The sequence below is a fragment of the Diprion similis genome, chromosome 4, assembly GCF_021155765.1.
Source record: "Diprion similis isolate iyDipSimi1 chromosome 4, iyDipSimi1.1, whole genome shotgun sequence".
In the NCBI taxonomy this organism is placed as follows: domain Eukaryota; kingdom Metazoa; phylum Arthropoda; class Insecta; order Hymenoptera; family Diprionidae; genus Diprion; species Diprion similis.
This window is the reverse complement of record NC_060108.1, coordinates 10,370,845-10,392,739: the sequence shown is the minus strand read 5'-3', so window position 1 is coordinate 10,392,739 and position 21,895 is coordinate 10,370,845. Positions and strand designations below refer to the sequence as shown.

General features: G+C 38.0%; 1 protein-coding gene across 9 annotated transcripts in view; it reads left to right on the top strand.

The window, feature by feature from the left end:
- LOC124405236 (tyrosine-protein phosphatase Lar) overlaps positions 1-21,648 on the top strand; it is a 284,276-nt gene extending 262,628 nt beyond the window's left edge. The window contains exons 7-22 of one of the 9 annotated variants that reach the window (XM_046879958.1): positions 2,366-2,476; positions 2,579-2,854; positions 3,234-3,518; positions 5,157-5,162; positions 5,537-5,637; positions 6,230-6,559; positions 6,677-6,827; positions 8,249-8,545; positions 13,788-13,796; positions 15,104-15,243; positions 15,346-15,545; positions 16,098-16,267; positions 16,553-17,913; positions 18,720-18,946; positions 19,040-20,846; positions 20,927-21,648. In XM_046879958.1, coding sequence (XP_046735914.1) covers positions 2,366-2,476; positions 2,579-2,854; positions 3,234-3,518; positions 5,157-5,162; positions 5,537-5,637; positions 6,230-6,559; positions 6,677-6,827; positions 8,249-8,545; positions 13,788-13,796; positions 15,104-15,243; positions 15,346-15,545; positions 16,098-16,267; positions 16,553-17,913; positions 18,720-18,946; positions 19,040-20,846; positions 20,927-20,995 — 5,540 coding nt within the window. In that variant the 3' untranslated portion in view covers positions 20,996-21,648. Of the gene's footprint in view, positions 1-2,365; positions 2,477-2,578; positions 2,855-3,233; positions 3,519-4,636; positions 4,731-5,138; positions 5,163-5,536; positions 5,638-6,229; positions 6,560-6,676; positions 6,828-8,248; positions 8,546-13,787; positions 13,797-15,103; positions 15,244-15,345; positions 15,546-16,097; positions 16,268-16,552; positions 17,914-18,719; positions 18,947-19,039; positions 20,847-20,926 lie in introns of those variants that run through there. The other 8 variants (XM_046879957.1, XM_046879956.1, XM_046879960.1 and 5 more) reach the window with 8 other exon arrangements.
- The last annotated feature ends 247 nt before the right edge of the window (positions 21,649-21,895 follow it).

The following is a 21,895-nucleotide window of genomic DNA, read 5'->3' as shown; positions in this document are numbered from 1 at the left end:
CAAAAAATTCTCATCCTGAGCTAATCTTACCTTTTTCCTGTGAAGTGGCTTGGCCTTATAGAGCATCAAATAAATTGTAACGAGGGTTCAGAAGGGTCGGCCGAAACGACGATTGGTGACTTCTTTGATTTCGACCTAATCGCTAAGAGTAGACCCTTCGGTGTATCGTACCGAACGTTTGCATGGTGAATGCTCATTGAAAAGGGTTCGCCAAAAGCTTCCGCGCAGAGTATCTCCGATCGTGACTCGCATTTTCCGCGCTCTCTGCAGTTGTCTCTTGGCCATAACCACAAGACGAATAAGGCCGCCACCTCCACATCCGTCTTTCAAGTTCATAAACGTATTTTCCATTGGCAAATTTGTGTTTTACTTACGAGAGGAACAAGAAAGACGAAGAGGGTGCATCTTGCTCGCACCTACGTTCGCATGCGTGATATTAAGTCTTCCAAGACATTTCAATAGTCGTTCAGAAGTTTGCGAGAACGGCTGCTGCAGCATCCACTTGCAGGAATGTAACTCCATTTTTCTTTCAATTATTGTAAGCTTAGTAGTTACAACGATTCCTATCTCGGCGCCATGTTGAACTTTTTTAGTCAAATATAAAAACCTTTTCTCAATATTTGAAAACGTCTTCACAGCTCCGATATTGGGGTATATTTCAACAATTCAGTTAGTCCAAAAAAAAATTTCATCCTCCACAGAACACTGAAGTTGTTTAATAATAACTCGGTCTGCAAAGACTGTTAGGACCAAAAATAGACGCGTATTTTGTCAGTAAATTCTAAGAACTGTAGAAACTGCGCAGGGTTGTTTCGATGGTGGAAAAAAATTCTCACATGTAAATAGATAGTTGCTGCATCTGTGGTGAATTTTTATCTGTAACACGGATAGCTAGCTACCTGCTCCTTGATCTTGACCGTTACCTACTCGATGGCGCGATATGCACGCCTCTTGACAGCGAATATCTTAACAAATGATACGACACAAGGCTGGTATCGCAGGGCGGTACCAGGTAAGCACTCCATCACTGGGCGAACAAAGTCACTATCATTGCGGATCGGAATACATAATGGTAGACGACCGGTATAATTTGCCGTGACTTTGTACTAATGTAATGACTCCTTTCTTCTCGAAACACAACCATTATATTCTAATTAGAGAAATAATTAAGTCGCAATTAGTAAGCTGCCGTTGTACGTCATAAATAATTAATGACGAAACACGCGAAGGGTCGCCCAGGGGGTGAGTGGCCGGGGGAAGCTGGTAACGGTGCTGGCTTAACCAAGATTATAATTATATACCCCCACCGCTGACAGATAGGAAAATGTTGCGAGATAACAATATCCATGTGTACAGCTTATGAACGCAGGTATCGAGCCGAAAAAGGATATTTTTGCTGCTTTATCCTCCTGGGGATCGATATGGAACCTCGCGCGATTCTTATTTTTTAATTTATGTTTCATTTTTCCACGTCGCGAAGACGAGCCAAAGTAATTTAATCAACTCCATCCTGAATATCCCCTCGAACGCTTGGTCCCTTGGTCGCTGCGATAAAACACGAAATTTCGAAGAGCGTTAATAACTCGACATTTCAACCTAATCCCGTCATTAGCTCTCACTAAGTATTCCTCCCCCCCACCCCCTTTGCTTTTTTCTTTATTCTTTTCCTCGGCTCTATTTATCTTGACAGTTATTTCGATGAACGCTTCGTGAAGAACGCTATGAAGTATTTGACAAGAAAAAAAGTATGAAGAGAAGAAGACTCACCCTCATTTTCTGAAACGCGGTAATCTGTTTAAGAGCCTTACCACGCCATTCGACAACTTTTTTTTCTTCCTTACTTCTTTCTAACCCATCAACCCCAAGTTTTTGGTGTCGTCTTCGTTGCTATTTATATTGAATACTGCCGGTATAAGCTGACCCATTATTGTGTGATGAAATCCCTACTCAAAGTCAGTCAGGTTTTTCTTGCTTCATTCGGAAAACGCAATCTCTTTTCGATCCCTGCAGGAGGAGATCAATTCTTCAAAAGATTAATACAGAATCTTCACGAGCTTAGTAAAATCCCTGACAAGTTTCTTACACGTCTTGCTATTTCGATCCACTACCATCAATCAATACACCAATAACTCTACCGTAAACCTTAAATATTACAGCTGTCTTGCAAACATCTTCCGAAAAATTTATCTCTGTGTGATGATAAAATTGCGAGAACCTTAAAAAAATATGCAAAACTGATCTGCTTTACCGGAGAATCCTGAAAAAAAATAAATAACTCATCAAATTCCTTCCGTTCATATTGTATCAGCTATATAAAAATCTTGTCAAGAATACTTTCCACCTAAATATTATAACGTGATTTCAGGAGCTCTTCAGATCACTGGATCCCAAGTGGAGGATCAGGGGAAGTACGAATGCGTCGCAAACAATTCTGTGGGTACGGAATACTCCAAGTCTACTCTGCTCTACGTGAAAAGTAAGTTACAAGAACGACTAACCCAGGCCTGTAAGCTATACTTTATGCTTATACCGATTTGGCACTTGTTTAATTGTCATCGCATATTTATCAATTATCCAGTTCGTCGTGTATCCCCCCAATTCTCGATACCACCACCCGCCGTGAACGACGTTGTTCTCGGCGCGTCGTTGAACATCACGTGTGTGGCTTTTGGCGCCCCGATGCCATACGTCAAATGGCGTAAAGATCCAGCTACCGATTTGACCCCCGAGGACAAGCTGCCTATCGGGAAGAACGTACTCTACTTAACCGATATTCAAGAGAGCTCGAACTACACTTGCATTGCTGCAAGCGATCTGGGAATCATTGAAGCTGGAACTATGGTTAAAGTGCAATGTGAGTTGACAGAACTGTTGAGCATTTGAAATAAGAAGAACTAATACTTTAACAAAGCAAATTCATTTCAACCGTCTGGAATGGCTACCAGTTTTCATTTTCTGGGGTAAAAAATAACCGAATCAATGTTCCGTAACATGTTTTAGTAACTATTTATTCTAAGTAGGTACCTGAATTTTATAACTGTGAATGTGTCTGATATGTCTTCAACTTTAAACGATAACTAGACTATCCTAAGAATGATTCGACCAGGCCACCTGAGAAACTGGTAAAAAATAGTTACATCAATCCGAAACACTTGAAATGAATTTTTCCTTTCTCAAGTATAATATGAATTTTACGAATAACGTCTGTGGAATTTTTCTCATCTTATGCGTAGCTCTGCCAGTGCCACCGGAGAATATCCAAGTATCTGACATCACGGCAACGTCTGTTAAACTGACTTGGTCCTACAAGGGACCTGACGAGTTACAATACTACGTAATCCAACATAAACCCAAGCATGCCAACCAGGCTTATTCTGAGATTTCCGGAATCACAACCATGTACTATCACGTGCGAGGCCTCAGCCCCTACACGGAATACGAGCTCATCGTCATTGCTGTCAATAACATCGGACGTGGTCCCCCCAGTGCGCCAGCGATCGTGACAACGGGTGAAACAAGTCAGTATTTGTATGATGCTCTCTTATAACCAATAGCCTAGAACGTATGCATTCTACTGTTCTTCGATCAAAGCTCGTTTCAGTAGTAAGAATTAATAAGAGAACAAACGGAAAGACTGCGAGAGGATTTTTTCACCGGAAGCAAATTGGGTATTTGCAGAAAAGTACTTTACATTCATATTGAATTTAGCTATTTTAACGTCGGATTTACGTTTGGGAAACTGAGTTTCAATTGAATCATTTAATTTTATTAAACCCATGTATCGGGCTCGCAATTTCGAGGTCAGTTTCATTTTCACTGACTCAAATTTCTGAAACACGTCATACGAAAGTATCTTTGCAATTTCACATGGAAACCTCGACTATTGTTCCATACAGCGTTAGAGTACTCTATAACCTTTATAAAAATATGAACAGTTGAAGTGTACCATGAGATGCAAAAAATCAATCTGTCTTACCGGTTAATGTTTTTTAAAGAGCTGTACCAATGATCAAAGGACTCTAGCTGTAGCCACCACTATGTAGATTCATATTTACAGCGATCGCACCGCCGCAATACAGAATTTGATGAAAGTTATGTTTATTTTATACCTGTTTGCATATGTGTATAGCGATTAGGGAATCGGCATGAGTGATAACGTTAATTACGTCATGTCGCACCGAATGCGATGAAATATCGATATACATGTATACATCCAGGAAACGTCGAGGCGTATAAGACCATCTATAGGAACAAACGAATCGATATCCTGCTTGGCATCCATCCGTCAGTTATTGAAGTGACTAAAAAACTTCACGTTCACGTAATACTTTGGTTGGAAAATTATTTAATGCTGCACTCTTTATTATCGTATAACATAATTTTATTGTTACTTTCGTCAGTAGCAGATGTGATTAACACGCATTATTCACGATCACGCCTCAGAGCATAATCGCTTTGGGCAATAACAGGATCATCGAATCATAATGCAGTCCATCATCAATTTTCACTTTTCGGATTCTGTATCATCGTTAAAAAATGTGGACGATCGGTCATTAGAGAAATGATATTTTTTTAAAGGAAATTATTTAAACTTTAGTTTTTGCACCTAGCTAGATTTTTGCACCAACATGATGAAATGTTTTTGTACTATTTTTTGAGGGAACTTTGATATTTTTCCATGCTGTCCATGGTCTTGATCCGCTCGCTTGGCCTTGGACACTTTGATCCATGTAAGTCTGAAAGAATTTTCACTATCCCTCATCTCCTGACCACCTGTTCGACGCACTTTGCTGTATTTTTAAACAGTTATTTTTGAAGTTGGCTTTTTTCCATTACAAAACTCGTCAGACTCTTAATTTTTCTGTCAGTAATAGAATGAGAATACTTATCGAAAACGAAAAGAACGCTGCGTAGCAACGTTCGTCTATCATATTTTGGACTTTTCTCGATTCTTAACACTTTGTTGTTTTTGTAATTACAATCTGCCGATAATAAGTATGTGTGTTTATGTGTGTAAGCAAACTCGTTTAAAATCTCTACACTTCCAAAAACCACCTCATAATTATTGAAAAAAAAATATTAATAAATTATTGAAATGGTAGTAATCAATAATATTTTTACATTTGCCGTTGCCATAGCGGAATCAACATATGGAGGTGCCAGTAAGTAATTATGTACTAAGAGTGTCAGTAGAAAATCGTAAAAAAAAACATATTTTAGCGCACGAAATGTGTGTTTTTTTTCTTAATCTTTCATCAAGGATTGTTCTTATGATCTTCAACAGTAACAATGTGTCATATGATGTACATACATCTATTTACTTTTTATAATCCTTTATAAAAATCTAGGCTCGTTCATATAAACTATCACAAAGCACGCGTTGCCATTTTGGGTTTTGTTTCTCACGTTTGTGCAACTACTAACCGGAGCATAGTCGTTGATATTTTTTAATCCACTGCGTATGATTCCGCCATACTGTTTCAGCTGGTACTCTACAATACAGTAAAATAACACGTTAAATTTATGGTGCTTCCAGAACCGGGAACCGCACCCCGCAACGTTCAGGTTCGGCCGCTGAGCTCGAGCACGATGGTCATTCAATGGGATGAGCCAGAGACACCCAACGGTCAAGTCACGGTTAGTCTTTCTCATAAACCATTTTAAATCGCAGACAAGTATCTCAATCACATCGTCCAATAATCGTTAGACTGTACAAACAAAACGACTTGAATTTCAATGTCACAAACCAAACCATACTAATCATGGTTAATACATGATAAACCGTCCTATAAATACTTGAAAAATTGGATTATCTCGAGAGGGTTACCATTACACTGTAAAAAAAAAGTTCTGCGAAGTCATTTAAAACCACATGAAATTGCGTGAAGTCATTTAAAGTTGTCAAATCCTGGAGTCATTTGGCGTAGCTTGGATTCACGTAAAGTCACGTGAGACAATGTGAAGTCATTTAAAGCCAGCTGAAGTTATGAAGTCTTGAAGGTCTGAAGTCGGTATGCACCTAACTTCAAAAATGGTCACCCTCTCCACTTATCTTCATTTTTTTTTGCATCCCTTCGATCCCATTTTATCAAGAGCTTGTTGTAATAGAAAGATATTATCGATTCATGAATTCAAACAAGACAGTGTTTTCTATTCTCGATGTAAAATCCACAGAGAACAACGTGACTAACCGATTCTAATATCCGAACGATTTCCTTATACTTCTCAGGGATACAAAGTCTACTACACGACGGATTCGAACCAGCAAATGGCTTCCTGGCTCTCCCAAATGGTAGACAACAACCAGTTGACTACGATTTCTGACCTCACTCCGCACACCATCTACACGATCAGGGTTCAGGCACTGACTAGCGTCGGTCCAGGACCTCTGAGCACTCCGGTACAGGTTAAAACACAACAAGGCGTGCCCAGTCAGCCAAACATGCTGCGAGCGACTGAAATTGGGGAGACCAGTGTGACACTCCAATGGAGTAAACCGGCTCATAGCGGAGAAAACATTCTTAGCTATGAGCTTTACTGGAACGATACTTACGCAAAGGTATGTTGAGGGATCGCAGTTGGCGATGCTCGGTAAATTTCTCTTTTCCTCTTGCCTTACGAATTACCATATCTTTCGATTACTGCAATTTATTTATGGTAATTTCCCGACGCGCAGGAGAAGCACCATCGAAGAATACCGATCGGTGAAACTTATACACTGACAGGGTTGTACCCGAATACTCTTTACTACGTTTGGCTGGCAGCTAGAAGCCAGAGAGGTGAAGGTGCCACGACTAGTCCTTATCCTGTTCGCACCAAACAGTACGGTAAGCCCTAAAACCAACGAAACATGCTGCGAGGAATGCCGGATCAGCTTACTGTCCCCGTTACTCGTCAAAATATAACGACAATTCCATGACAAGGTTTTATTTTGATGAGGAACTGGGCATTGTAAGTGGCACAACAGGTAGGAGGTACTTAGCACCCGCTAGATGCTCCCGCAAGTAGCTTAAGCTACATATTATCTCATAGCGACCAATTAAAATATGAGAGTTAAAAAGGAATTGTGTTCTTAAAGAGAACAAGGAGAAAGAAAAAAAAAATTGAACAAAAAAAAAAAAACATCAGTGTGGGAGAGTGAGAATGACTGCATGTGTTGCAAAAACGTTTTTGGATGCCATTTTATATATATATACGTATATACATATATATAAATTGCACTTATGCACTGCATTGATATATGTGTGCATTTTGGGCACCTTTTTATTATAAATAAATTTATAATTTAGGTCCGTTACCTTGGTTTTTCGTTTAAAAATGATGACTGAATAATCGTTATTCACCATTGGGCAACTTCTAATCAACATGTTCTTCAAAGTGTTCAAGGATTTTCTTTTATTCAATCTCCTTAGTGTTAAATTTTAAATTTCATTAACCTTTGGTAGCCACTGTTGATTCTTGGATAAAGAGGAAATGTCATAGGTTTTTACCTCAATAATGGTCATTGATCATCTGCATGGGGCAATACTTTGTTTACATACATACGTCATTGAATCTAACACAAGTTACTAGTTCAAAAGACTCTCTGATTCACGAAATAAGTAGTTAAATAAAACGATTTCTGTCCTGAAAGATACACTTCAAATACGATCATTTACAATAGATTTGTCGTACTTGTCATTTTAAATTGAACAATTTCAAAATAATCTTCTTGTCAGAAGCGCACTGCTGTAACATCCTCATCATAAAAGTTTTGAGTATTTTAAATATTATCTTTAGATTTTGACATTGCGTATATTGTACTGTCCTATACATTATATACACAATTTTATCTGAGTGCAAAGTACTCTTTCCATTTGTCCATGCTTGAAATACAGATTCAAATGCAATATCGAAATATTTGATTTTTTTTTTTCAAATTTTGAGACATTTTGAGCAACCTGGTTTTTCATCCAACATACCTATATGAACGTCAGGTGGTAAAAAGTTACTCCCAGAGAAGATTTTGTATTTACTTTGTAAAAAGACTTCTCACAGAGTCTTCTCAAATTTTTGCAACCGAACCATTGATACTTAAGTCATTAAAAAATTTCTGTACAGACGTCTTTTGGACTAGAATACTATCGTACCGCTTTCACAAGGTGTACATTACAGACCTACAACTGACTCGGAATCAAAAATGATCAGTGTCTACCATACATCCCCATTATCCCGATTTTGTTTTCCCTTAAAAATGAGTGTTGTACAGTCCCTGGCGCTCCGCCCCGCAATGTAACCGGACAAGCTGTCAGCCCGACAGCAATTTTGGTCTCTTGGGAACCCCCGCCAGCTGACAGTTCAAATGGAAGAATAGCCTACTACAAACTATTCGCGGTGGAAAGCGGGAGATCCGACTCTGAGGCCTCCGTTATCAAACTCAACGCAACTAGCTTCGTTATGGACGAACTTAAAAAGTGGACTCAATATCGGATTTGGGTTTTGGCTGGCACCAGTGTTGGTGACGGGCCCCCTAGTTTTCCTACCACTGTCCGCACTCACGAAGATGGTATGTAACTGTAATCGTACGATTTTGTCTATGAAAAACACCCGCAAAAATTGGTGTTCAACATATCGGAATTTATTTCATTCAACGTCTTTTGGAAACGTTGCATTTGTTTCTTCTTTCGGTATAATAATCACGATACTAAGTACTCACAGATTTACAATTGCGAAAATGATTACTTGAAGAAAATTTCGCAGAAACGATTCAATCAATGCGAATAATGTTAAGCAAATTTACCACGAAGTTTGGAAAATAATATACATTAAATTTGATGCCATAATTTCCCCCCCCCCCCCCCCCCCCCCCCCCTCGGCATTCGAAACGACCGAAAAGACTTTCTCACAACCAGTAAATTGACTGACAATCGATTCGAATCAATGTCGTGTGCGTCAACGTGTGACATTGATTAGGTATGGCATAAAGCTTTCTAATTTTTTGTCGATTTTTGGAAGATTAATAAATGCTATTGCTAAAGTACGCAGCTTTCTCATCGACTAATATTTGTTTTCAATTTTTGCCCCCTTTTTAGGCAAAGTACAAATATTTCGAACATATCAATGAAGATAACGAATGTAACGTTTTATGCTGACAAAAGTTATCGGATATCTAAAGTTCGCATTTTTTATGCCGGTTCCATGCTAACCTAAAATTTGATATTTTGAATACCATACTTTACGGATGGCGTAACTTGCAAAATCAATGTAATACCCTCATGAAATCATCAATCATATGTATAAAACACCCAAAAATATAAAAGCCCGCCAAAAATGTCGATTTTTCCAAATTGCGCGTTTATGTGCGGGATACAATGATATGCCAAATACGAATTAATTATATTTTAAATTTCAGATTTCGCTCTCGCTCTTCAACCTCTTCCTACTCAATCGATCAACCACTCCTGGTTTATTTACGTCAGTTGATCTGTCGATACACTAAAAAATTTTTTCGTCACTGTTTAATTTTTTCATGTACGTCTCCGTTGTATAATTATTATTATTCAAAAAAGTAATTGTAACAAGTTGAAATTCTCACAATTCATTTTCGACTATCTTTTGATTTTCTCTTTATTTTTTTTGTATTTTTTTTTTTTTATTTTTTTTACTTTTCTTTTGATTTTGCCCATATCTTAGTATATTTGCACGTACACGTACGATGCAAATGACATTTTTCGCCACACTTTGACGATCGTGCACGTTTTACAATTTTTTCATATTTGGCGCCTCAAAAATCATAATTGTGAAAAAAAAAACAAAAAAAAAAAACTGGCCGTATTTTTTGGCTGGCGGAATTTTATATTTTTGGAAAAAAATTTTTGCACCAAAAGAATCATAATTTTTCTCCACCGATGGTGTTTTCCGCACTAGAATTTTTTCCAGGTTTATTACGCAGCCACGGATTTTTTGGATGCTGATAACAATTTTTTGAATTCAGCCGAAATAACATTTTGTTTTTGCTCACATATTTATGTGTACATTGCAAAAGAAAAAAAAAAAAAACAAAGATAACCAACAACAAAAAAAAAAACATTTTTTTACAGGGCCTAATATGTTTTTGTAGCATAATGTGAATAATATCTTTTGTCGAATAATAATTCATCAATTTTTGTCTTTCCTTGAAGCTTTTGCAGGAGGATGATGCAGGTTTTGAACAGCTAGTTTTTAAGATTATATATCCATTTAATGATATGTAAATCGATGTTTTTCTGGTGGTTAACGTGACTAATTGATATGGTTTTTTTCTCATTCTCTGATTTAACTTGATTTATGTTCTTTTTCAATTTCATTTCCACTTATCTCTATTGATTCTTTTAAATTATTTATTTATTAACTGTTAACTCACTCTTGCCACATGTAATGACGATAGAAATAGCTAACTGTCTCGAGTTATATGAAATATCTAGTTATCTTGTACGGAGAACTCAAAGTACGAGTGGCGTACAACTCAATGACAGCGTGCTAAAAAGAAAATTTCAAATTCATGTTTCTAAATGCTTACATCTAGCACACGACACGCGAATGTGAAACAGACACACAAATAACGCACTTATAACTCTGTTCTGATATAACATATATATTACTAATATATATATTATCTCAAATATATAAGACTGATATATTCTTTAGTTTAAATTTAGTTCTATTGTTTGCACATGTTAGAGCATGCCTTACTAATTTGTTTATCACATATCTCTCCTCATCCTGCAGATTCCAAAAATTTCACCTCAAATTTACCCGTCTACAAAATTTTCAACTACAGTCGCCAAACTTACAAAGTCGAGTCTGCAAATTTTTTCATACACACGTATCACATGTTATTACGTTCAACATATTCCAATGAATGGCACGCCGATGCATGGGGAACTTTGTTTCAAACATTGAATGCCACCTACACCTTCTTACATCCATATTCATAATTTCAATACATTACCAAGTTCGTAGTTCGTTCTACACTTTAATACCTACATTTTCAATATTGATATCTTCCGTCACGACAAAAAATATTACAAGTGGTATTTCGAAAGCTTTCCATATAATAAACCATGTGAATAATATTTTTTTTTCTGCTGTACGCATCATTGAAAAATTAAGAAATCGGAATGTCAAATCTTTTTACAAAAATTTTCGTTTGCCAGACACAAATTGATTTCAAGAATTCTTCAACTTTATTTTCACAGTTATGCAATGATGTTTAATTTTGCTTATCGCAATTTAAAAGAGTAAAATTAGTAAAGGCGTCGCTAATTGATGCACCTCAGATTGACACTCTTGATATTCCATGAAGATGTAGGATGAATATTTTTGCTCTGACTTTTCTTAGGTGTGCCAAAAGTTTTCAATGGGAAAGATTCCGGGTTTTTGGTTGTTACTGTTTCATCATGTTTCTTTTTCTTCCAAATCGCAAACTACTCGAATACACGTAACGTAATATAAAATACAGAATGAAAATTGCTCAACTATAAATCCTATAACCCTATTATAATTTGTAACAATTCGAACACACTTATTATTCATTTTTGTAATAACTCGTTTTCAAAAATTTGCAGACTCGGCTTGACAGCAATATGGTTAAAAACTGTAAGCACAGCTGAAAGCACCTGTATATTATTATTGGGAAAGCCTGTTTACACCTCGTAACTCACAAAGATAATTCGTTCTACTTAATCATCGTGATTGTGTACTTGAGCGCGCACTTGCAGCTGGGTTGCACTTTTATTGCACCATACTAACTTTACACGCAGAGCACAAATCACGTCTGTCACAATTTATGTAAAATCTGACGTACGCATAAGCGCACAATATCGTGCTAAGCACCAGCACCATACTATAATATTATTCTCATAAAAGCACCTTATAATACTACGCACCCCACTTTCAACTGTCATGCGAAATGTACTTGGCCTTTCGCAACATTGCATACATAAAATTACTTGGCTATAGTTATAGTTCATATTTGTAAATGAAATGTGAAAAAATATTGTTGGCTTGCCACGTTGCGAAAGGCAAAATGTGTGAATGGACGAGCGATTGTGGTTAAAATGATATTAAAAAGAAAGAAACAGACGATTTTAAAAACGAAGAAGTCTCATTATTCGATGAAGATTGGAATGTAAAAACAAAAAATGTTTATTCTCATTAGACAGGTGATACAACGAAGCAAGTACTTTTATACATTTGAATACCAATACATTTACTCCATTATCTGACCAAATGAATATGTAATCATTTTTCTTCCGTTCTGCACAATTCGATGCCCAATTATTAAGTGATATAAAGAAAAATAATCATATTACAAGAAAATTTAGTAGCGACAGCGCTTTGTTAACAAATACAAATACACGCGAAAATCTTAGTTTTCGGTATGCAAACAGCCACTATAATAACGCCTGCGGCTTAAATCTTGAATTATATTTTCTTGTTTATACACGATATATGTTCTAAAAAGTGAAACGTGATTATTGCAAACACCAACAATTGAAGCAATATTAATTTTTGGTCTTGATTTTACCCGAATTTTGGTATGAGAAATGCCATAATATTTTAGGCTCGTTAGAATGCATTACACATTTTATATATTATATTATACGTATTGTTAATGTATCAATGAATCGTGAATTTTGCATGCCAGCAACCGATAATTTTTATAATTCTGATAACATGAATTTTATCATCGTAATGAAGAAATTTAACTATTTTCTTTTCATAAAGTTCTATACAAACGCTGATAAATTGAGTCAGAGTTTGCAACCGTGTAAGAAGCATGATTCAATTTTAATTGGCCAATTCCTGAAGTAACTTACGTAGAACGTTGCAGGATCGATAATAATTAATATGTATCGTAAATTCGTGTACGTACGCACAACGTAATTTTTTACAGCAGCGAATAATATTATTCTGATATCGTATCCGTGATAATCAGTGGTGAAATATTTTTTGAACGGATGATGAATGGGTGGGTTTGGATGAGAGAAAAGTACCTAAAGTACCTTTTTGACAAAAATCCTTTTTGATAAAAAGAAAATTTTCCCCCCTCTCAATAAATTTTTTTGCGCCCAATTTTTTGTGGTGGTTTTTTGGGTGATTTTTAACCACGATTTTTTGCCCACTTGCAAATCCTTGCAACCAATAGTTGTTTTTTTGACACGCAGACACTGCAGCGCGACGTTTTCATTAATCTTATTCGAATGAAGGATACATTTTTTTATTATATTTTGCATTTTATAACGAAGTAGCTACGAATCCTTATTTGTTTTTTGTTATTTTATTTTAATTTTTTTCTTGTAACTAGGTATATACATTTTCATTATACATATTTTTGAAAGGGGAAAAACAACAATTTCCTTCTAGCTACGTATTATGATTCGACGTACGCCACGTCGTGGAATTGGGTTTTAGTCATTTTATTATATTTGGGTAGTAGTGATTGCGCATGCTAAAGATATTCTCACGTCTCCCGCCTCTCTGCGATCATCTGCGAAACTGAGGGCCAAGCCATTATGTCAGCCAGTCAGAGAAATTTTTCTCCCATCAAGATAATTTTTAAAATGAAGCAAAAGAAAGAGAAAGAAAGAGAGAAAGAACCAGCTACAAATTTTTCATGCAACAACAATTATAACAGTAGATGCTACTTGTCAAATTTAATTGAATAAGTATTCTATATTTTAATAATCAATATGCGAGCGAAATTGACATGAATTTTGACGAAATTTTTTGTTTTTTTCAATTTTTTGGCGACTTTTGGGGCGCAGCTGAAAAAAGTGAGTATTTTATCGACTCTCAAGCGTTGTGCCTCAAATTTTTTGATTCCTCACTTGCAGGCATCTGCGGTGATCCGTTTTTATGGATTTTTGTTCTCTGCGAGTGGCAGTTAGATGTATATGAGTGTCTGTAGAATATAATTTGTTTGATCATTGTGCGAGTGGTAAGAGAAATTTTCTCAAGTACTCATACACTGTAGAATATATTGGACTCGATTTCTTATTTATCACAATTAGGCAGGCACTACTTTGTTTCGTCTGTCACATATTTTTTTTTCTTCGCTCTACTGCTTCGTATCAGATTGTCCATGATCTCTACCATTATTTGTATTAAACATTACCTCACATTGTGTCACGATGCATAAATAAAGTAGGAAATTTTTCAACTAGTATAGTTGGAAATCATCTTCCAAGAATTTCCACAATTGCTATTTTTCACTTCAGTGCCAAGATCGTGGACTGTCTAATGCTGGTAGATATGTTGTTTTATACATGACCAAATCTCGTGTGAAAAGTAACGTGCAGGGAAAAAAAATTTAAACATTGCTTACAATTATTGGTATTCAAATGGAGCAAATTTTGAATTGAAGGTAGAAGACAGGTATTTAGTACCTCGATATTATGTGTTGTGACGTCCATGTGTGACTGCAGTTGGCTTCTACTATAATTTATTTCATTAATTTACCGAAAGAGGACTAAAAGAAAACTTCATTTTGATAAATTTCTTTATTTACTCTTTCAATTAACAATACTGCTATCACTTACTTCCTTTGTTGCATCAAGATATAATTCTACCAGTCTAATTAATTATTTATAAACCTCAAAAAACGTTTTTCATTTACGTCCAGGAGATGTTTAATAATTAGTCATATAATTTAAATGTAACAACTAAATAAACCCGAAATTGTTATATTTTTTCTTAGTCCTGCTTCAAAAATTCGATACAGAACATGAAAGTTTGCGTTAGAATATTATAAAATAGGAATCAGAAACACAATAGACTAATCCGTTGTACCGTTGTGTGTTTTTTATCCCTATTCTATGATATTCTGCAATACCTTATCGTAGTCTTTCATGTATCTTGTCAAACTTTTCAAGCATGGAACTTCTAACTATTATACTTATGTTCGCGAAAAAAATGATGACTTATTTTCAGCAAACGCATAATAAATTTGCGTTTCAGTTATTTTTCCTTTGCCTAATTAGCTAATGTCAGCGTGAATCTGCGTGTGACTGTGCGTCTGTGCGTGTGCGTGCATTAACGTATGTGAAAAACAACCGGATACTAATATACAGTTGCATTGCAGTGCCTGGAGACCCTCAAGGCGTTAAAGCGACTGCAATAAACTCAACAGCCATTCACGTGTCGTGGAAACCACCCCTAGCAAAGGACAGAAATGGTCTGATTCGTGGGTATCATATACACGTTCAAGAAGAAAGAGAACAGGTACGTAGTGCAAAAGCTTTTTCAATAAAATCTCCCTCCGTCGTGTAACTACTGTTCAATATTTCTGCCAAATCCTGCTTACCTTAATTCATTTGCTACCAGGGAAAAGGTTTCTTGAATGATCCCATGCGTCGAGAAGTTCTTGAAGACGTCTCAGAATTGAACATTACTGGGCTACAACCCGACACAAGGTACTCTGTCCAAGTCGCTGCTTTGACTAGAAAAGGAGACGGGGATCGTTCTCCGCCAGTCCATGTTCAGACGCCAGGCGGTGTACCTAACAGACCGCAAGTGAATTTAAAGTATGTATTTTTGTTTTTCAATACTGATTTAAAATAACTTCGAGGTTGTCAAAATGAATCAAGCTTACTATACGTCAATTATTACACAACTGTAACAAAGCTGAAGAAACTTTGTACTTTCCTGCTTGAAAAGTCTGACAGGATTTAATAGAACACGATTTGGTGTTAGCAAGTATCATGAAATAGGATTCAAGAACATGATACAAAGTGATGAATCTTTCATGCTTCTGAATTCCATTCTATAGAATATTCTATCAGAATCTTTTATGTCCTATCAAAGTTTTGCAGCAGGGCAATGAGAGTTTCTTCACACCCTCAAATATTCAAATGTCGTATGTAATCAGTCTGAAAGAAACCAATATAACATTTGCATTGCAGTGAATTCAAATACTAATTCATTGATTTCTGTAGCATGGAACTGAGACACTCTGGACTCCTTGTGATTTTTTGAAACGAAATTAAAGATAACGAAAAACACCTAGAAAAGATAATATTCTGCGAACTTGAAATAAATAAATATCTCATAGATACAAATATCATCTCATTTCTCAGAGTCATCATGGAGAGAAACCCTATAGTCCTAGAATTGGAATGGGGCCGTCCAAGCGAGACTTACGGAGAACTTTTGGGGTACAGAATACGATACGGTATCAAGAATCAGACATTGAAGGAGGAATTCCTCGAGGGTACTCACAGGAATACCCACAAAATCACGGATCTTGGTAAATATTTATTATTAGAAAGTAATTGCAAATGTGATTCTTTTATCGAGTCTGTCATATTATGTGGAAAGAGAAGACTGCAGAGCTAAATGAGTCACAGTCACAATGTCAATATTACACAGTGTCAGTATTAAACGCTCCATGAAATTTGAAATTAGCCCGTCGGCGACTTAACAATTTTTTTTACGAAGGGTCTGCATTTTTTTCACCACACGATTAATATTAAAAGACAATTTCGATGCTTGCCCTTAAAGCACCACCATGTAATTTTTCTTACTTTTTGAGAAGAGCGAGGTGTGGATTACGAGTTCAGAGTCGCTGGCCAGAACCACATTGGTTTTGGTCAGGAAACAGTACAGTACTGGTCCAGTCCAGAGGATGCACCCTCAGGACCACCGACAAATTTGTCGTACCACTTTCAAACGAGGGACACTGTCTGTGTCACTTGGGAGCAGCCATCTCATCACCATAGAAATGGTCAGATAATTCGCTACGACGTGCAGTTCAACAAGAAAAACGACCACACAACAACAATTGACAGAAACACGACACAGACCAGAGCTGTTTTCACAAATCTCGAAGAGAATACGGAGTATGTTTTCCATGTCAAAGCCTACACGTCGAAGGGTGCCGGTCCCTTCTCTGAAAAGATCACAATCTTGACTGAAAAAGACGTTGGAAGAGCTCCGATGTCCGTCAAAGCGGTAGCTACTTCAGAATCCAGTGTCGAAGTGTGGTGGGAGCCTGTTCCTAATCGGGGGAAAATAATTGGGTACAAAATTTTTTACACCATGACAGCCGTCGAAGATCTTGACAAGTGGCAGCAGAAGGCGGTTGGTGTTACGGAGTCTGCAAACCTGGTTAATTTAGAAAAATATGCTCAATACGCCGTCGCTGTAGCAGCGAGGTACAAGACGGGTCTCGGAAGGCTAAGTGACAAGGTCACGGTGAAGGTAAAGCCAGAAGATGTGCCGTTGAACTTGAGGGCACCTGACGTATCAACCCACTCAATGACGCTGCTATGGGTGCCACCAATAAGACTGAACCCAGCCAACTACACTATATCCTTCGATGCCATCAAGGAATTTGTTGACTCTCAGGGTATAACTCAGATCCAGGTAGTTCAGCGTAAACAAATCGTTGTCGATCCACAAACGACTACAACCACAGTAAACGAGTTAGCTCCATTCACAACATACAATGTAAATGTTACGGCGGTTCCTTTGGATGGGCAGTACAGACCCCCTGCCAAAATCACTGTCACTACTCAAATGGCCGCACCTAAACCAATGGTGAAGCCTGATTTTTATGGAGTCGTCAATGGCGAGGAAATTCAAGTGATACTACCCCAGGCATCCGAGGAATATGGACCCATTTCGCATTACTACTTGATCGTTGTGCCGGAAGATGCAGCAACTGCTAACAAACAACCGGATGAATTGACCGAAGATATGATATCAAACCTCGGTGGTAAACAGGAAAGGGAAAACGCGCCTTACATTGCTGCCAAGTTTTTGCAGAGGAATATTCCATACACGTTCCACCTTGGCAGTGGAGGCTTGTACGAAGGATTTGTCAATAGGAAATTGGACAGGAACAAGCGATACAGGATCTTTGTACGTGCCATTGTGGACACCCCACGAAAGGTAAATAATTCAGAAAGCGAAATATTGTAGGAACCAGTGATCTGAAGCCCTTTCTGAATCATTCAGCCAAAGTTGAAAAAAAGGTCTACAACTTCTATCCAAAAAACTGCAAGCAGAGTTTTTGGGATCACTGATTTCGAGTCGGACTGCCTACAATTGAATAATTCAAAATCTTGAATCAAAAATATTGTATTATACAGTTGAGAAAAAAGAGCAATCGGTTTGAAAATCAATGTTTTTTTTTATTCTTGATATGCATCCTGAATATGTGATTTCGAATTCGATAATTCACAGCTGATTTACGCGAGCGTGACTTCGATAAATTCCAAGAGTTGAATTCCATGAATTGATTTGTTTACAAAATTTTTTATCTCAACCTGAAATTTGAAAGCAAGCAAAAAATATCTAGAAACTACAGATTATGAGATTGAAGATACTTTTTTAGATTCAACCGATCCGCATATCAATTTTACTCTTCTTAACTCAACAGTTTCGACTCTGAATTTGAGATTATCACAAAAAAACTCCTAGAGACTGAATCGCGTTACAATTTGTACCATATGTTTTTCAAAATGCAAAGTTGCGATAGCAAAAGGTGTCGTTCTCCCTGAAAGGTTAATTACAATCCCAAACAGAATGAAACATTTCTAAAATAATAAACTTTATAGATATTTCTATTGAAACATTACTTCAAATAATTCATGCTGCGAGGGTTGCGCGTTTCAGTTTATTATTTAAAAATGTAATGTTTGCTATCATAGACGATAAATGAAAATTCTTCATGAACTGCTTGTGTTTTTCTCTAGCATCTTTACACGTCATCCCCCTTCTCGGAATACCTGTCTTTGGACATGAGGGAAGTTCCTCCAGGCGAGCCACCAAGTAGACCGAACCCCAACATTCCAGTAGATGGACATCCAGAAGTTTCTGTGACGAATAGCGGACAAGAACCAGGAATGGTCTGGGTAGTAGGGCCAATCATCGCTGCTCTTGTGGGCAGCGTATTCTTGGTACTTTTGTTCGTCGTAAGGAAGTAAGTACAGCACATATAAATACTAACTCAAGACTAAATTTGATACAGCGTATCAAAGAAACACCATTGAACATGTGTATAATTTTTTTCTAGACGCAGACAGCCCTGCAAAGCTCCTGATCAGGCAGCCGTCACTCGTCCTCTAATGGCAGCGGACATAAGCTCAAGCCACGCGCCTTCAGATCCCGTCGAAATGCGTCGCCTCAATTTCCAGACACCAGGAATGATCTCGCACCCACCGATACCAATCAGCGAGCTGGGAAATCACATAGAGCGTTTGAAAGCCAATGACAATTTGAAATTCAGTCAAGAATACGAGTCGATTGAGCCAGGACAGCAGTTTACATGGGACCATTCAAACATGGAAGTAAACAAACCAAAGAATCGCTACGCCAACGTGATCGCGTATGATCATTCCCGAGTGATTCTTCAATCTCTGGACGGAATGCTGGGTTCAGACTACATAAACGCGAACTACTGCGACGGGTATAGGAAGCAAAACGCCTACGTTGCGACCCAAGGTCCTCTCCAAGATACGTTCGCCGATTTCTGGAGAATGTGTTGGGAGTTGAGGACAAGCACCATAGTGATGATGACGAAGCTCGAAGAGAGGACCAGAATAAAATGCGACCAGTATTGGCCAACCAGAGGCGCTGACACGTATGGTCAGATGACGGTAACCATCAGCGACCTACAGGAACTGGCCACGTATTGCATCCGAACTTTCCAAGTCTGCAGAAATGGCTATTCTGAGCGACGCGAGATCAAACAGCTCCAGTTCACAGCTTGGCCTGACCATGGGGTACCGGAACACCCTGCACCGTTCTTGCAGTTCTTGCGTCGCGTAAAATCCCTTAATGTACCCGACAGCGGGCCGTTAGTGGTTCACTGCAGCGCCGGAGTAGGAAGAACGGGCTGTTTCATCGTGATCGACTCGATGCTGGAACGCATCAAGCACGAAAAGATGATAGACATTTATGGTCATGTGACGTGTCTCCGTGCGCAGAGAAACTACATGGTCCAGACCGAAGATCAGTACATTTTCATCCATGACGCACTGCTGGAGGCTGTTATTTGCGGTAACACCGAGGTACCGGCGAGAAACCTGCACTCCCACATTCAGAAGCTGATGCAACCTGAACTGGATAATATAACTGGAATGGAACTTGAGTTCAAAAAGTTGTCGAACATAAAAGCTGACTCGACAAGGTTCATATCTGCGAACCTTGCGTGCAACAAGCACAAGAATCGACTAGTTCATATTCTTCCATACGAGTGTACTAGAGTCTGTCTTCAACCGCAGCGAAACATCGAGGGATCTGACTACATAAATGCCAGTCTGATAGACGGATACAGATACCGCGGTGCTTACATAGCCACTCAAGGACCGCTAAACGATACGACTGATGACTTTTGGCGCATGCTGTGGGAGCACAATTCTACGATAGTCGTTATGCTAACGAAGCTCAAGGAAATGGGTAGGGAAAAATGCCACCAGTACTGGCCCTCCGATCGCTCAATAAGGTACCAGTGCTTCGTCGTGGATCCAATCGCCGAATATAACATGCCCCAGTACATACTCAGGGAATTCAAAGTGACGGATGCACGAGACGGAGCCAGCCGTACGGTTCGACAATTCCAGTTCATAGACTGGCCGGAACAAGGGGTGCCCAAATCTGGAGATGGATTCATAGACTTCATAGGTCAAGTGCACAAGACGAAAGAACAATTCGGCCAGGATGGACCCATCACGGTTCACTGCAGTGCCGGCGTCGGTCGCACCGGCGTTTTTATCACCCTGAGCATCGTCCTCGAGCGTATGCAATACGAGGGTGTTGTCGATATCTTCCAAACAGTTAGAATACTCCGCACGCAACGTCCTGCTATGGTTCAAACGGAGGTAAGTTGAAAACATAAACATCTATAGAGTTTGAATTGCCAGCGATATTGACAATGTAAACTACGCCTAATTTATTTCAGGACCAATACCAATTTTGCTATCGAGCAAGCCTTGAATATTTGGGCTCCTTCGATCACTATGCTAACTGACGAGCAGAAACATGCGATCGAAGAGATACGACCGTGGACCGAAGGGAAAGGCAGCAGCAGCAGCGAAATCACGATTCCGGAGATCAGGTCAGAATACGTCGTGTATAGAACTGCGAGTGATTTATTGGTGAATGTGAAAAACGATGTGACAAATAAGATTTTGATATGGCTATCGATAACCGGCGATGGCCGAAACACAGAGAATGTTATATTCTTATTTTACAGAGACTTATATTACGATCGCAGCTTAGTAAAATGTTAAGATAAGTTCCAACAAGTGTTTAAAAACAGTGACTATGTAGTTAGTGTTATAATGATTAGTAATAGTAAACGCGAATGCAGGAGCAGCAATTTCGAAAGGAAATTTTCATTGTTATCGTTTTGTAGAGTGATGAGTGTCTGCGCTGTACTAGAGTAACAGGAAGAAGGTAAAATGAACGAATTAATAAAAGGAAGAAGAACTTTGATTAATTAGAAAAATTTGATAAAATAATCGGTAGTTTACTAAAGAAAGATTTTTACCGCGAATTTAACGATCTGTAGACACGCGATAACTGACGTGTCATCAATTCCATCGTTATTGATAGGACTGTATTATTACGATGTGCAGAGTCTTCTCGACTGTAGGATTTAATATCGTCGACGTGATGAATTTAACGCGCGCGATGGTATCGAAAAAATAAGATTTCTATTAAATTTCAGCTAACAGTAAAGACGTCTGATCGTAAGTCTGTCTAATTTTTCCCCAAGTAGGTATCTACAATAATTAATTAATATTTCTAGATTATTACCGATGCGCGTTATAATTGCAGAAGCACGACGAATCTTTACAAAGAAATTGAATATATAAATTATATATACGAGGCTTTCTCATGTCAACTCGAACAATAATTTTTCCTC